The following is a 13,094-nucleotide window of genomic DNA, read 5'->3' on the forward strand; positions in this document are numbered from 1 at the left end:
CAAATTTTGCATAAATATTACATATATACTTCAGAAAGGATAGAGTCTAGACAATGAGTACATAATATATTCCCAAACATGAGATTGTGAAGGTTGTCAACATCATGCAATATGGTCCACTGGATCTAAGAATATCAAGTTATGTCCACTGCCCATCTACGAATTTGTTGAGAAATTGAGCTAAGAAACTGACATTACAATTCAGGCATTTCAACCTTCAACCAATTTGCTCAAATTTTTCTTAAATCCTAATTATGTTCTACATGTTGTATTTATATAAGTTTTGGCATTAAATATAAATATCCGTATCCGACACTCAAACTCGAATGTCACCATTTTGGATGGTGAGGAAACAGGGTTGGAAGAGCATTGTAGTATCTGCTTTACTTTCTATCCCAGACCACTGTAGCTAGAGACCATTTTGATGGCCTCTTCTTCCATCTCCACAAGTTGGAGACAAAAGGACTCGACGTCCCAAGCCTCTTCTTTGAAAGGGATCCGGAATTGCTTCCATTCGTATTCGCTTTCTTCATCCCCGGGAGCTTTACTAAAAACCTTCCCCAAGACGTCGAAGCCCTTACGATCAAGTGAGAGCATGTATGCATCCTACAAAGAACGATTAGTCAGTTATCAGACCACAGCAACCCGAAGCTACATGCAAGGATATGCAGTTTATAATGGTGGAATTCACAGCCTTAACTATATAATCTCATACATTTGGTCAATCCATGCTTAATGAGGACATGATACACTGGATAACAACATCGAATAAAACCGAATGCTTGCGGTAACACAAAGAAAGTAGTACTAAATCGAAATTGAAAAAGATAGTAAATCTCACTCTTGCATTTACGTTCAAGTATATGAAACAAAAAAGGGTCAGTCCTCGGCGTCGAGCCTCGCTTTGATTAATGCCATCAATGAGCTTAGCAGAATAAGGTGCTATAAAAGAAACAAATCGAAAATAAATGTCAAAACTTTGTGGACGTAGTTCTATGCCCGAACTATCCATAAGATACAGAATTCAACTATTTTTCCAGCAGTGACGTCTTACCTAGCAAACTTGCTTTACATTTTTCCACATCTTCGAAGTCTACTTCACGAGTTCCTCCGTTGCCATCAACAAACATGCAAGAACTGTACAGCAGATATTTCATTTCAGATGAAGTTTGCGTTTCATGTGTCTCTTTTTGTTTTCCCTTTCTCTCAAACTAAACTACTTTCTGATCATTTATATTCTAAATCTATCAAGCAAAGAAATTACAGTATTTAAATGCAATTACTCGACCGAAATCAAATCGAACAGGAAACTACAGTAACATGGAAGGTTTAGTGCATAACAGAGGGATACCTATTGGATTCTCATTCAGAAAGCATTTCAACCAACCATTACTTAATCAGCAAAAAATATGCAATATAATGTCTCGAATAGAAAACATCATTCTCAAGAAAATGCCAAGCTACAGACAACTTCATTTATGAATCCTTTTTTCTTCATGATATGGTTTAATATCACCCTTTCCCGATTCAACAAAGAACAAGCACCATTGCCACTAGAGTTCATGTGATGACAATTTTCTACATTTACAATACGATAAATTAACAACCTCGGTGGAAGTTTATACCTCAGATTGAACTTATAAATCACATATTTTTCACTCCCGTCAATCAGCTCCTTGAGGTTCTTGCTTCGAGATGTGGAAAAGTGATCAGAAAAACTTAGTACACCAGAAACCGTATAACTAAATTCTTTAACTGCTTTCTCCTCAGCCAGCATGACTTCTTTAACGAATTCTGCAACAGATTGAGCCTATAACATGAAAAAATTAATAAAGTTGGCATCCATTCAAAATATATATTCAATCTAGATTACCAAGATTATTACTTCTGAATAAACGTTTAATTTTTCCTGAACGAGCATAAAAAAGTAGCTTAACAAATCTAATACTCAGGAGATCAGTCCCCATATTGTTAAAATATCAAGTGACGGTGGTATACTAATTTTTTATCGTATTTGTTCAACAAACTAGAATCCCCAAAAGTACTTATACTCCGATCGTTTAAAAGTATCTATAATAAATGATGTATAATCACCGTTTTTTTGCAAACATTTGTTTTAAGCTTATGACAGAAAGTCTTATCTTGGTTCCTTTGATACTATATGCCCAGGAACATTAGGAAAATTGGAAAGCATAAAGAGCATACTAGTTACTGAAACCGGAAGAAGTATTTGACCAGCATACTCTGTTTCTCTCAAGTCTCGAGTCTTGACATACAATGAATACTTATATGAAGGTTTCCGCAAACAATGGCTAATCCAATTTTACCCTCTAAAAGTATACATGCAGACACAACTGAATTACCATGGTGTGTTTAGTTGCAGCAGCATAATCCTGGATTTATACTCATAAGTGTATGAAATTCCTATGATCAAGTCAGTTTTCTAAATAGAATTACCTTTTTATCTGTAAGAGGCACAACATCCCCAGTTAGAGCAACCCGAACTGGAAACTGCAGCAAAGAAATATAACAAATTACACCATCACTTTGCTTCAATTAGAAAATACACGCTCAACACAATTGTCAAATTATATGCTACCAAAAGAAAGGAAGTGACCTCTAGAGACTAAATTACTGCTTACAGAAAAAGAAAAGTTGAGCAAAAGTTGATGCAGACACCAACCTTGTTCAATGATTTGAGTAATTTTCCAAGAGGCCCGGGGAACGGGCTGGCTACGGAAAACGAACCACGTTCATCAATAATAGTATTCTGTGTACAAGAAGGAAATAATGAAATAAATGAGAATTCAGTTGCCATGGTGAACAGACAGTTCCTCGAAGTTCTAAGAACTAAAGCAAATGAAAAGCGTATGTTCTACATTCACAAGTGTTTTTATCAACAACAAAAAAAAACATTCACAAGTGTTTCAACTTTCAAGACCGACAAACATTTCGAGAAAGGAATTTAAATTTCATATAAACAAGTACAAAGGATAACATTTAACCAAAAAGAGAACATGTATGCTTGAACTGTTCAACATGTGACACAAATAAATACAATAGTTTTCCAAATAGTGCATCAACCAAAGGAAGAATAAACAGTTCAACAATGTCATAGCCCTGAAATAAGTACAAACTGTTTTACCCCCGACATATAAAAGAATACAACTCTTCATTTCCTTTTAAGTATCCATATCTGATACAATTTCGTACATGCGTAAGAGTATATGACCTTCCAGGGACCCTCCCTTATTCGAAGATGCATTTATCGGACGCATACCCTTATTTGACACTTCCGGCGGAGTCCAAATGACATAGATTACGTGGCCACAAGGTACTTGAATATTAAGGAAACATTACAAAAAACAAAACAAAGTAGAGCCATAGCAGCAAGAGAAAGATACCACATTATGCAAGTCGTGTTCTGGTACCCAGATAAAAGGTTTACCCTTCTTGACAATGTACTTAACCTTCGACGTGTATATGTTCCCTTTGCTGTGATACAAAACATTAAAAGCAATCAAACACTATATATCAAAATGCAGCTAACCTCAACTATTTTCACTAAAACTCTTCTTTCACTCTAACATTTGGGGGTTTTCAACCATTCAACTAGGGCTGTAAATGAGACAGACACATCGCAAGCTACTTGAGTTCGACTCGATAAAAACTCGAATCGAATGGACTCAACCAAAGTTCTTGATGAGCCAAAGCTAGATACTTGATACTTGAATCGAAAAAACTCACCATTAATAATATTTATATTTATATTAAAACTTAAAATACAAGGCTTTTGTGTACTTAAGATTCATGTTCGAACTTGAACCGAGCTCGAGTTTGAGCTTCAATCGAGCTAAGTTTGAAAATGTTTCGAGTTCAATTTTTTTTAGCTTCAACATTTGATTTCAAGTCGAACTTGAATATTTTAAACCTGCGAGATTTTGAACCGAATCAATCTTTAATTTTTGATTTCGAGCTGGAGTCTGAACTTGACAATTCTAAGTTTGTCGGCTTTTAAGTCGACTTGAACTCAGTTTTAAACTTTTCAAGTTTCAAGTCAAGTTAAACAAATACTCTCAGCTCATTTACAGCCCTACATTCAACAAAGCTGAAGGATTTGATTGATAAAACCCGAAACACAAAACAAAAACACAACCTAATTGAATTAAAAAGAAAGGGGAAAAAAGTAAAATTGAAACGAAATATAAAAAGGGTACCTTCCATGGGCATCAGTTTTGATGGTATTAAGATGACCTTGCCAGTTTGATGCCAATATATTCTGCACAAGGGGGAAGAAAAGTGAAAGTATTTAAATGCAAGAGTAAGAGTAAATCCGCGAACTTGTAGATTGGAAGAAATGGTGGAGAGTGTTGAACCTTGCATTTATCGGCAATAGTTAAAACAGTAGCTTTGTTGCTGCCTTTCATTTGAACATCAGGTGTTCGACCAAATTACTCTTTCAAAATTGAGTTTCTCTGCTTTCGAAAGATGTGATCTTTTCCTGGGTTATTAGAGCGACGCCCAACAGAGGTTTTATGGAGTTCAGCAGCGTTTTAGGGATTTATTTTGTTAAATGTGTCAAAGATTCCTCTATTATTTTAAAATTTAAGATTTAATCCTTATAGTTTAATAATTTTAATTTTTATATTTTAAAAATAAATATTTACAAAGTAAAACACATTTAGAATCTTTCACACACATCACCAAGTTGTTTGAATCCGAATCTTTTTAAAAAAATATTATCTTTTATTAACAAAATGCGCGAAAATTTAGTTAAAGTCTATAAAAATTAGGGTAAAATATATGTTTAGTACCTAAACTATCATTTTTGTTCCGTTTTAATACCTAAGTTTTTAATTTTTTTAAAATCATACATAACGTTTAATTTTTGTTTCATTTTAGTACTCGTCGTTAACTTTTTATTTCATTTTAATACTTTGTTGTTAACTTTTTGATTCATTTTAGTACCTAAATTTTTAACGGTTGAGTACCAACAATTATACCACAAGGTTAAAAACTTTCATGAAATTATTTCATCAAATTAAATCAATTATTCATGCATAACAAGATTAACTCAAGCTTGTAAACAAGGGATGACGACAAAACTAACAAACCAACCAAGGTAAGCAACAATCATAAGCATCGAAATATTCCATTAAACCAACATGAATAAGCAAGGAAAAAATATCATTCCTCCCCTCACTTAAAGAATGTTGTCCTAATACGAAATAAAATAAAGGAGGAGGGATAGAAATACTCCTCATGTCTATCAATGATCAGTGGCGATAATCATCATGTCCTTGGTTACGAGTTTGAGCCATATTGGTGTCAATGGATGGTGAGTGAGTGCTCAGAAATGCGGAAACAAAACGTGGTCGGGTTCTACGATGGTTCACATTAGGGGTGTGTAAAAAAATATGATCCAACCGACTCGATCCATTGATCCGTTGATCTGATCCAACAATTCGGATATCTGATCCGTTCTTTAATTTTTGGATAATTCAGATCGGATATATGAGGAAAAAATCGGATAATCGGATTGGATACGGATCGGTGAAATTTCAGTTTCCGATTATCCGAAAATCTGAAAAAAAATTGTACCTTAAGATGATTTTATTTGGGCCCAATAATTCCAGCCCCATCCCTAGCAGGCCAGCACAACCCCTCCAAGTAGCGCTCCAGCCCGCCCCCAGCCCGCACGCCTCTGCTCCAGCCAGCTTTTTTTTTCAACTTTTAATTTATTTAAACTTAAATTTTATATTTTTAATCCTATAAAAGAGAGATGAATTATTTAGTTTAAAATTGTTTTAATGTATATATATATATATATATATATCAGAAGTAGAAAATATATTGTATAAAGTTATAAAATATTAGATTAAAAATTATTTTTTATCAAATTAAATTTTATATTCTGATCGGATATCCGGTTATCCGATCCGAATTTCGGATACTCAAAATTTTGGATATCCAATTTTTTCAGATAAGATACAGACCACGATTCTAGTGATCCACAATTTTTAGATATCTAAAATTTTAGATCAGATAATATCCGTATACAAAAATGCACACCCTGAGTGCACATAGGTTGGGTCTTGTTTTAATGAAATGGTGAGTAGGAAAAAGTATGAATCCTATAAAAAAGAATATAAAAAGAACGGGTTGTGAAATTTAAAAAGCTTCTTGAGTTTTTTAAATGTAAATGTTAGTGTTAAAATTGAAAAAATTAAAATGTTAATGATATAAATGAATCGGTGCTTAAAAAATGGCGCTTTTGAAATAATTAACCTTAAAAAAAAGATGTTTTAATTGGAAAAGGATTTAAATTAAAAAAAAAAGGTGGTGCATTCACTATGACCCAAAATAACAATAATCATTATTACCAAAAAAAAAATAAGAATAATCATCTGGTTGAAGAATACCACCATGCCAACATCAACAACAATGTCTCCAAGAATTAAATCAATCCTTAAATTACCCCAAATTTTGAAAATGTCATATTCGAGTCTTATCAATAATCTTCTATTTTTTTTTTTACTGAAAAAGTGTGCAATTTAAAAGCGAAGAGTTACGTAAGAAATTTACAGTGCCAAAGATGAATAAAGAAAAATCAGTAAATCAATTAACTCATTGAAATGATTACACGTCACTTGTACCAAACAGCTAATTAAACATGGAGATTGAAATTCAAAATACTAACCGCCTCCCACTAAAATATTGTTATTTTAAATGGGAAAAAAAGCTCAAAATATTGTTAATTTAAATGGAAAATAGGCAAAGTAGCTGTTAAACCCTGTTTTTTTGTTCTTATCTGCGATAATTGTGACAAATGATCCATCTTCTTCACCATTGTCATCAACTCCTTCAATTAATGTAAGACCATTTTAGAGCTTCTCCTCAGCCTCTTGCAATAACTTGAACTTTGGAGGAGGTGATGAAGACATGTTGAAATCCCTACCATTTGAAGATTCAAACAAAGGGTTGAATGATCTATGGTGTTTGTAACAAGAAGCAGCCTCTAGTTGTGTAAGTGGAGGCGAAGCCAATGGGGTCAAATATGGGGTTTCAACACTGAACACCACATCACTCAAGCTCCTCCCTCTCTTTGATTTAGCTTCCTCAGACTCCAAATCCTCCTTTGTTTCTTCAACGATGGTGAACAATAACCTTGGTGACCCATCGCCATCATCATCATCATCATCGTCATAGGGCTCGAAGAACACATCTTTGTTTGATTGCAGATGATGAACCTGATGAGATGGTTGCTGTTGGATTTCCTGTGGATTCAAAGCGGATTTCTTCCAGCAAAACATGTAATACAACTCCGCAATCAATGCTAAGAACAGAAGAACAAAAACTAAGCTCAAACCAAGCCCTACACTGCTCAATGATTTCATCTTCTTACATCACAAAAACTACTGAAAAAATACTTCAAAATCTTCCACTCAAATCTACCCTTCCATCAGTTCAAGAAACAAGTGAAAACCCCAAGAAAAAACCACTAAAAACTAAGAAAAAGCAAGGGTTAATGAGATTACCGACAATATATCAAATAATTATTTCAATATCATTAATATTATGTATATATACATTTAGAGCACAAGGTTCTTAATCTTGAGGTCGTGGGATCGAGTCCTATGGAGGGTATTTTCATAATTCGGAGGTCTCCTACGGAAGCTACTCTCAACCTAGTGTTGGGGGCAGCATACTATCTTACCTCCCCCTTATCCCATTACATATGGGAACAAGGGACAACCCCCTTACCCCATTACATATGGGAATAAGGGATAACTATTTTATGTATATATACATTTAATTTAAATTTGAATTAATCTAACTAATAACGTTTTACATTCCTTTGTTTTGGAGAGCCAGTAGGTAAAAGATTAAAGAAGGGGTTGAGAGGTCGTTGGCCTCGAGGGATCCTCACATGGGATGGGATCACAATGAAAAGGACAGTAACGTATAATTGGCCAAACCCAGGGTAACGTAAAATGTTTCATCAATGAGTTTTCATATTGAGTAAAGTGCACAAATGGTCATCGGACTATATGATATTATTTTGGTGAGTCATTCGATTATTAAAAGTTATAAAATAGTTATTCTACCGTAGGGCATTGCCTTGTTGAGTCCCTCGATTATTAAAAGTTATAAAATAGTCACCCGACTATTTATATATTTCAAACTCATCAAACTCATCGTTTGAGTTGGAAGTTATCGTTTGAGTTGGAAGTTAACGTGTTGATTGAGATATGGTAAAAGCTAATATCAGAATATCAAATGATTATTCAATTCAAACAGTTATAGAATCAGGTTTTATCATATCTTAGTCAGCAAGGTAACGTCCAACTTAGATGATCATCAATTTTTTTAGCAAAAACTGACGAGTTTGGAACATATGAATAGTTGAATGACTATTTTGTAACTTTTAATAGTCGAGGGACTCAACAAAGTAATGTCCTATAATCGGGAGATCATTTTGTAACTACTAATAGTCGATTGACTCAATAAAACTAAAGATGTACTATATAGTTAGATGATCATTTATGTACTTTACCCTTTCATATTTAGGATATTTAGAGGTCTTTTACAATATTTCAACTCGACCAAACCCTATGGTATTGTTTCGATAACATATTCAACTCTTTGTCCTCTTCGAATTGAGACAAATACAGTATACACATTCCATCATCATCGACCATACTTGTGCCCTTTCATCGTCACATGTTGTTGATCTTGTTGTGTTTGTTTTGATGTTTGGCCTCGGACGTTATTATTATATCGGTAGATCATTACGACCAAGGCGGCTGATCTCGTGTCGACTAAAACGATGGATGATGATCTGTTGTCTGTGAAACCGTCATCGTAGTCATTTTCCATTATAGGGAGTGAGCATGGAAAATGTTGCAAACTTCTTTTTATGGGAAGGAAGTCTATGTAAGTTTGGGCATTGCTTTCGTGGATGAGTGAAAATATTACCAGGGATGAATCTAGGTAGGGACGGGTGGAGGTTGCTGTCCCCCTAAAAATTTAAAATAATTATATATTTTAGATTTTATCTTTGTATTTTTTATTAAAAATTTGTTTTCTCCCTTATAATTTTATAAGTTTAAGTTCGCCCCTTATATTTATAAGTTCAAATTCGTCCTCCTAATATAAAATCATGTGTCTGTCCCTAAATATTAACATTCTCCTATGAAGAATATTAAAAAGTTTAGTGAAAGCTACATTATAATGTGCTTTTATATGTAAATTTTTACGATTTAATTCATATGATTTTAATATTTTTTTAATGAATTATCCTTACGATAAGTAAATATGTACTTATAATTTACGGTAAAGTACAAAAATAGTCCCTTGATTATAGGGTATTATTTTATTGAATCCTCTAACTATTAAAAATTACAAAATGGACACCCTACTATTCTTATATTCCAAACTCATCATTTTTCGTTAAAAATTTGGTGGTCGTCTTAACTGAATTTTAACATGCTCATTGAGATATGATAAGATATATGTTCTCATAACTATTTGAATTGTATTTTGTTGATCGAGTCTCTGTTTACATTATGACCTTGAGTCAGTACTTGAAATATTATGTTGTCAAGCTAGTGCTTGAAATCAACGGCAGTGCCAATAGTTATTATTAAAATATATTTTTATCATATCCCAATCAGAAAGTCAACGTCAAGTTCAAATAGCCGTTAATTTTTTGACGAGAAGGAACGAGTTTGAAACATATGAATAGTCGGGTGATCATTTTATAACTTTTAATAGTCGAGAGACTCAACAAGATAACATCCTATAGTTGGTGACCATTTTGTAACTTTCAATAGTCATGGACTCAACAAAAGAATCGTTCTATAGTCGGGGACTATTTGTATACTTTTTATTATTTTTATTAATCTAAGGTGGTTTAGTGGTAATATTTGTTCTATATACTCTCAACTCTTAGATAATGAACGATCAAAAACCCTACAATCTCTAGTGCTCGAATAACAACCATTCATTTATTTACGTGTTATAAATTTACTCTACGTAATATTCAAATCGACAGTCAGAATATATATATAACCCAATATTAAGTGCATCAATGAAAATGAATAAATTCACGCTCAGATTTCCCAAAGTAGTTGAACAATATATATATATATATATATATAAAAGTAGAAACATTGAAAGGATTGAATCCAACATATTCATATTCATGGCTTGGATGGTGGATGCCTATTTCCTCCTGGATTTGGAGCAGATGGAACCTTTTTCATGTTTTCATCCACCTTCGTTCCGCTTCCCTTCATTGTCACACACAACAATATTCAGACAAATAAATATTCCGATCATGTAACAATCTAACTCACATGTAATAATCAGGGACGACGGATACAAGATTTTATCTGAAGGGATGAATTTATAAACTTTTAGAAAATAAAACACATTATCGATAGAAAATACAAAGAAAATATCTAGATATGTAATAATTTAATTTTTTTTATAGGAATGCATATATCAGAAAACATACCCAAGTGGCCAACAAAAACCTGTTGACAAAATCTGGGTTCGGCTTTGCAGGTTTGAACATCTTCATAGCATCGTTAACTGCAAACACAGATTATTTCAGTGTTTTGTATAAGATTGTTCGATAACATTTTTTTAATAGTACGAATGATTGTAAGATAGTATATGTTTAAAATCATTTCTTAGTCATTGAGAATGTGCACATCTTGTAAACACATATGTTCGAACTCAAGACCTCTAGAGGGAATAACACTTCATTTTACTAGTGAGGTCATTCAATGAGTTTCGAGACAAAACAAAGAAAGCAGAGAAGAACTTGCCTGTTTCCATGGCTATCGAGAATTGGGAAGATGTAAGAAGTGCAAGGAGCAGATAGGGGAGAATGAGTTGGGTTTTGATCTTCATGTTTGTTTGGCTCCGATTGCGTGTGCATGGGGTGGGGTATTTATGGAGGGCATGAGTTAATTAATGATGACTTAGTTTGAAAAACATGGCAACTGTTACTATATCTGTCTGGGAATCCAATGCCTTTTTATTTTATTTTTTACAAATTTGGATTATGTATGTAAAGCTGGCTAAAAAATGTTGGATTTTTATTCCTTGGCGTTTCACGTTGACTCCACTTGATGCGGGCAAACCATGTGATCGATCTATTTATTTCCTCGAGTATAACCAGAAATAAAGTGAATGTTTAATCGAATCGAGTTTCAATAGAATTCATAAATATATTTCTATCATTCAAATTTTATTTGAATTATTTTAAGTCAGGTTTATAAAAATTCAAATCGAATCAAATTTAAATAATTCAAAATTTTATTACCCAAAAGCACAGTCAAGCTACAACCAATAACCAATCAACAAAATAACAAAAGCCTAAATACACACCAATGATTGGTTAGACTATACCCCAAACATTACAAAGGTTAAAGTTAGTAATATCTAGTCTGTTAATAGCTTTGTCCCTAAGTCGGATACCAACAATATCAATGATGTCTTTGAGAATTGCGTCAACAGCCCGAAACGACCCCGAAATGTTCTCTGGTTCCGTTCCTGCCACAAGTGATAGATGAACGCATTCCACGAGATTTTTAAGATGGTGGTGAGTAAGGACTTCCCCTTCCAAGTTAAGCCAGCACCATTTACCATATCTTCCCATGTCAAAAATTTATGATTAATCCGTTCAAGTTTAGGGATGGACATCGGTTGGGTTTTTGATCAACTAGATCATATTCGAAAAATTTACACACTTCACCTAAAATTCATTTTGACCAGTGTTTAGAGTGACTTCATACATTCTACCTTTTAAGATAACTCGACCCAACACAAATATATTTATAAAGAATATCTTAAATTTTTTTCGATAAAACAAAAATCCAATTGAAATAAATGATATATAGAAGAATTATCATAATTAATTATCGTGATTTTCTAATTATGTAATAGAATTGTCCAAAAATCGTTGCTTTTGCAACGTGAAATTGCCATCCCAATGTTCCTTACCACTTGTTGTTGGGTAGAAAACCTAATCTGTGTGTGGTATAATAGTTCTTAAAACCTGTTTCTACTTTTAGATTATTATACAATCCGTGACCAAAAACTCTATGGCTTCGATATCAAACTAATTCAATTTAAAGCACAAAATCGATAAATCATTAATAATTGAATGATGTGATAATTTAATGTTGATATAAAAAAATTAAAAATAATTTTTTATTTATATTATCATCCTCTCTATCAAATTTAGAAGTTTTTCATTTATTTTTATTTTAAACACTTGTGAATATGTCTCACGTCTTCTACCACTTTATTAGATTAGATTTTATCAAAAACTCTTTTAAACTCACAAAATTAACCATGAAGTTTTTTCGGTTTTTTATGGAATTTGAGAAATACTTTTTTTTTTGAGTTTGAAGGGTTTCAGGTTTTTGTTCGAAAATCCAAATGAACAATATTATAAAATTAACCTCATAGAATATTCGTCCGAGAAGACTGAAGTATTACAAACATTTAGATAATTTCTCGTTGATTTTTGAGTAAGTTTCCTAAAAATTCAATCCTAAAAAAATATAAGTGAAACGTAAATATTTTGATATCTATCTTATCACTGTTATAAGATATATACACCATTGAAGGGAATGATTTTCAGCTCTTTCAAGGAGTAGAGTGTGTTGACAAAAACTCCATTGGAGTGGAAACTCCACTTGGAAAATATAGAAAAGAAATTCAGCCCTTGAAACCTGGATCTGCGCAATAATGGTGTCCTGCCTCATTGACTTCATAAATGAGACAAACCTGTAATCATGAAATTTTTGTTTCTATGCATCTCTCTATCTGGGATTTTGTAGATTTCATTACCTAATTCATTACATGGGGGTTTCCTGTTATGCTTGTGGTTCTTGTCTAACTCAGCTTTTTGTCCGACTTATCCACTTCGTCGTACTAATTTGGAGTTCGAGTCGGGATAATTTATTTTAGGATAAACTACGTATTTTGTCATTTAACTATTTGTATGATTTTATTTTGATCATCTAACTATTTTTTTAAATCATATTTATCGTTATATTTTTAATTTCATT

The 13,094-nt window shown here is 32.9% G+C and overlaps 2 protein-coding genes across 2 annotated transcripts; both read right to left on the bottom strand.

Annotated features, from left to right (window-relative positions):
- Positions 1-208: 208 nt before the first annotated feature.
- Positions 209-4,533, bottom strand: LOC120172638. The gene is made up of 9 exons (XM_039180051.1): positions 4,377-4,533; positions 4,218-4,279; positions 3,405-3,495; positions 2,684-2,770; positions 2,458-2,511; positions 1,626-1,810; positions 1,055-1,137; positions 842-942; positions 209-606 (listed from the first exon to the last, which is right to left on the bottom strand). The coding sequence occupies exons 1-9, from the start codon at positions 4,425-4,427 to the stop codon at positions 391-393; spliced, it is 930 nt and encodes a 309-aa protein (XP_039035982.1). The 5' UTR covers positions 4,428-4,533; the 3' UTR covers positions 209-390.
- A 2,256-nt stretch (positions 4,534-6,789) lies between these two features.
- LOC120172686 lies at positions 6,790-7,454 on the bottom strand. Its single transcript, XM_039180092.1, has one exon. The coding sequence runs from the start codon at positions 7,395-7,397 to the stop codon at positions 6,885-6,887; it is 513 nt and encodes a 170-aa protein (XP_039036023.1). The 5' UTR covers positions 7,398-7,454; the 3' UTR covers positions 6,790-6,884.
- Between the last annotated feature and the right edge of the window lie 5,640 nt (positions 7,455-13,094).

Source organism: Hibiscus syriacus, unplaced genomic scaffold, assembly GCF_006381635.1.
Source record: "Hibiscus syriacus cultivar Baekdansim isolate YM2019G1 unplaced genomic scaffold, ASM638163v2 tig00111877_pilon, whole genome shotgun sequence".
In the NCBI taxonomy this organism is placed as follows: Eukaryota; Viridiplantae; Streptophyta; class Magnoliopsida; order Malvales; family Malvaceae; genus Hibiscus; species Hibiscus syriacus.

Bases quoted from the DNA above. Each gene is read 5' to 3' on its own strand.
- LOC120172638 (XM_039180051.1), bottom strand. From the start codon at position 4,427: ATGAAAGGCAGCAACAAAGCTACTGTTTTAACTATTGCCGATAAATGC. The intron at 3,496-4,217 runs GTACCCTTTTTA...TTTGTATCACAG, and splicing joins AAAACTGATGCCCATGGAAG to CAAAGGGAACATATACACGT. The intron at 1,138-1,625 runs GTATAAACTTCC...TCTGCTGTACAG, and splicing joins ATTTATAAGTTCAATCTGAG to TTCTTGCATGTTTGTTGATG.
- LOC120172686 (XM_039180092.1), bottom strand. From the start codon at position 7,397: ATGAAATCATTGAGCAGTGTAGGGCTTGGTTTGAGCTTAGTTTTTGTT.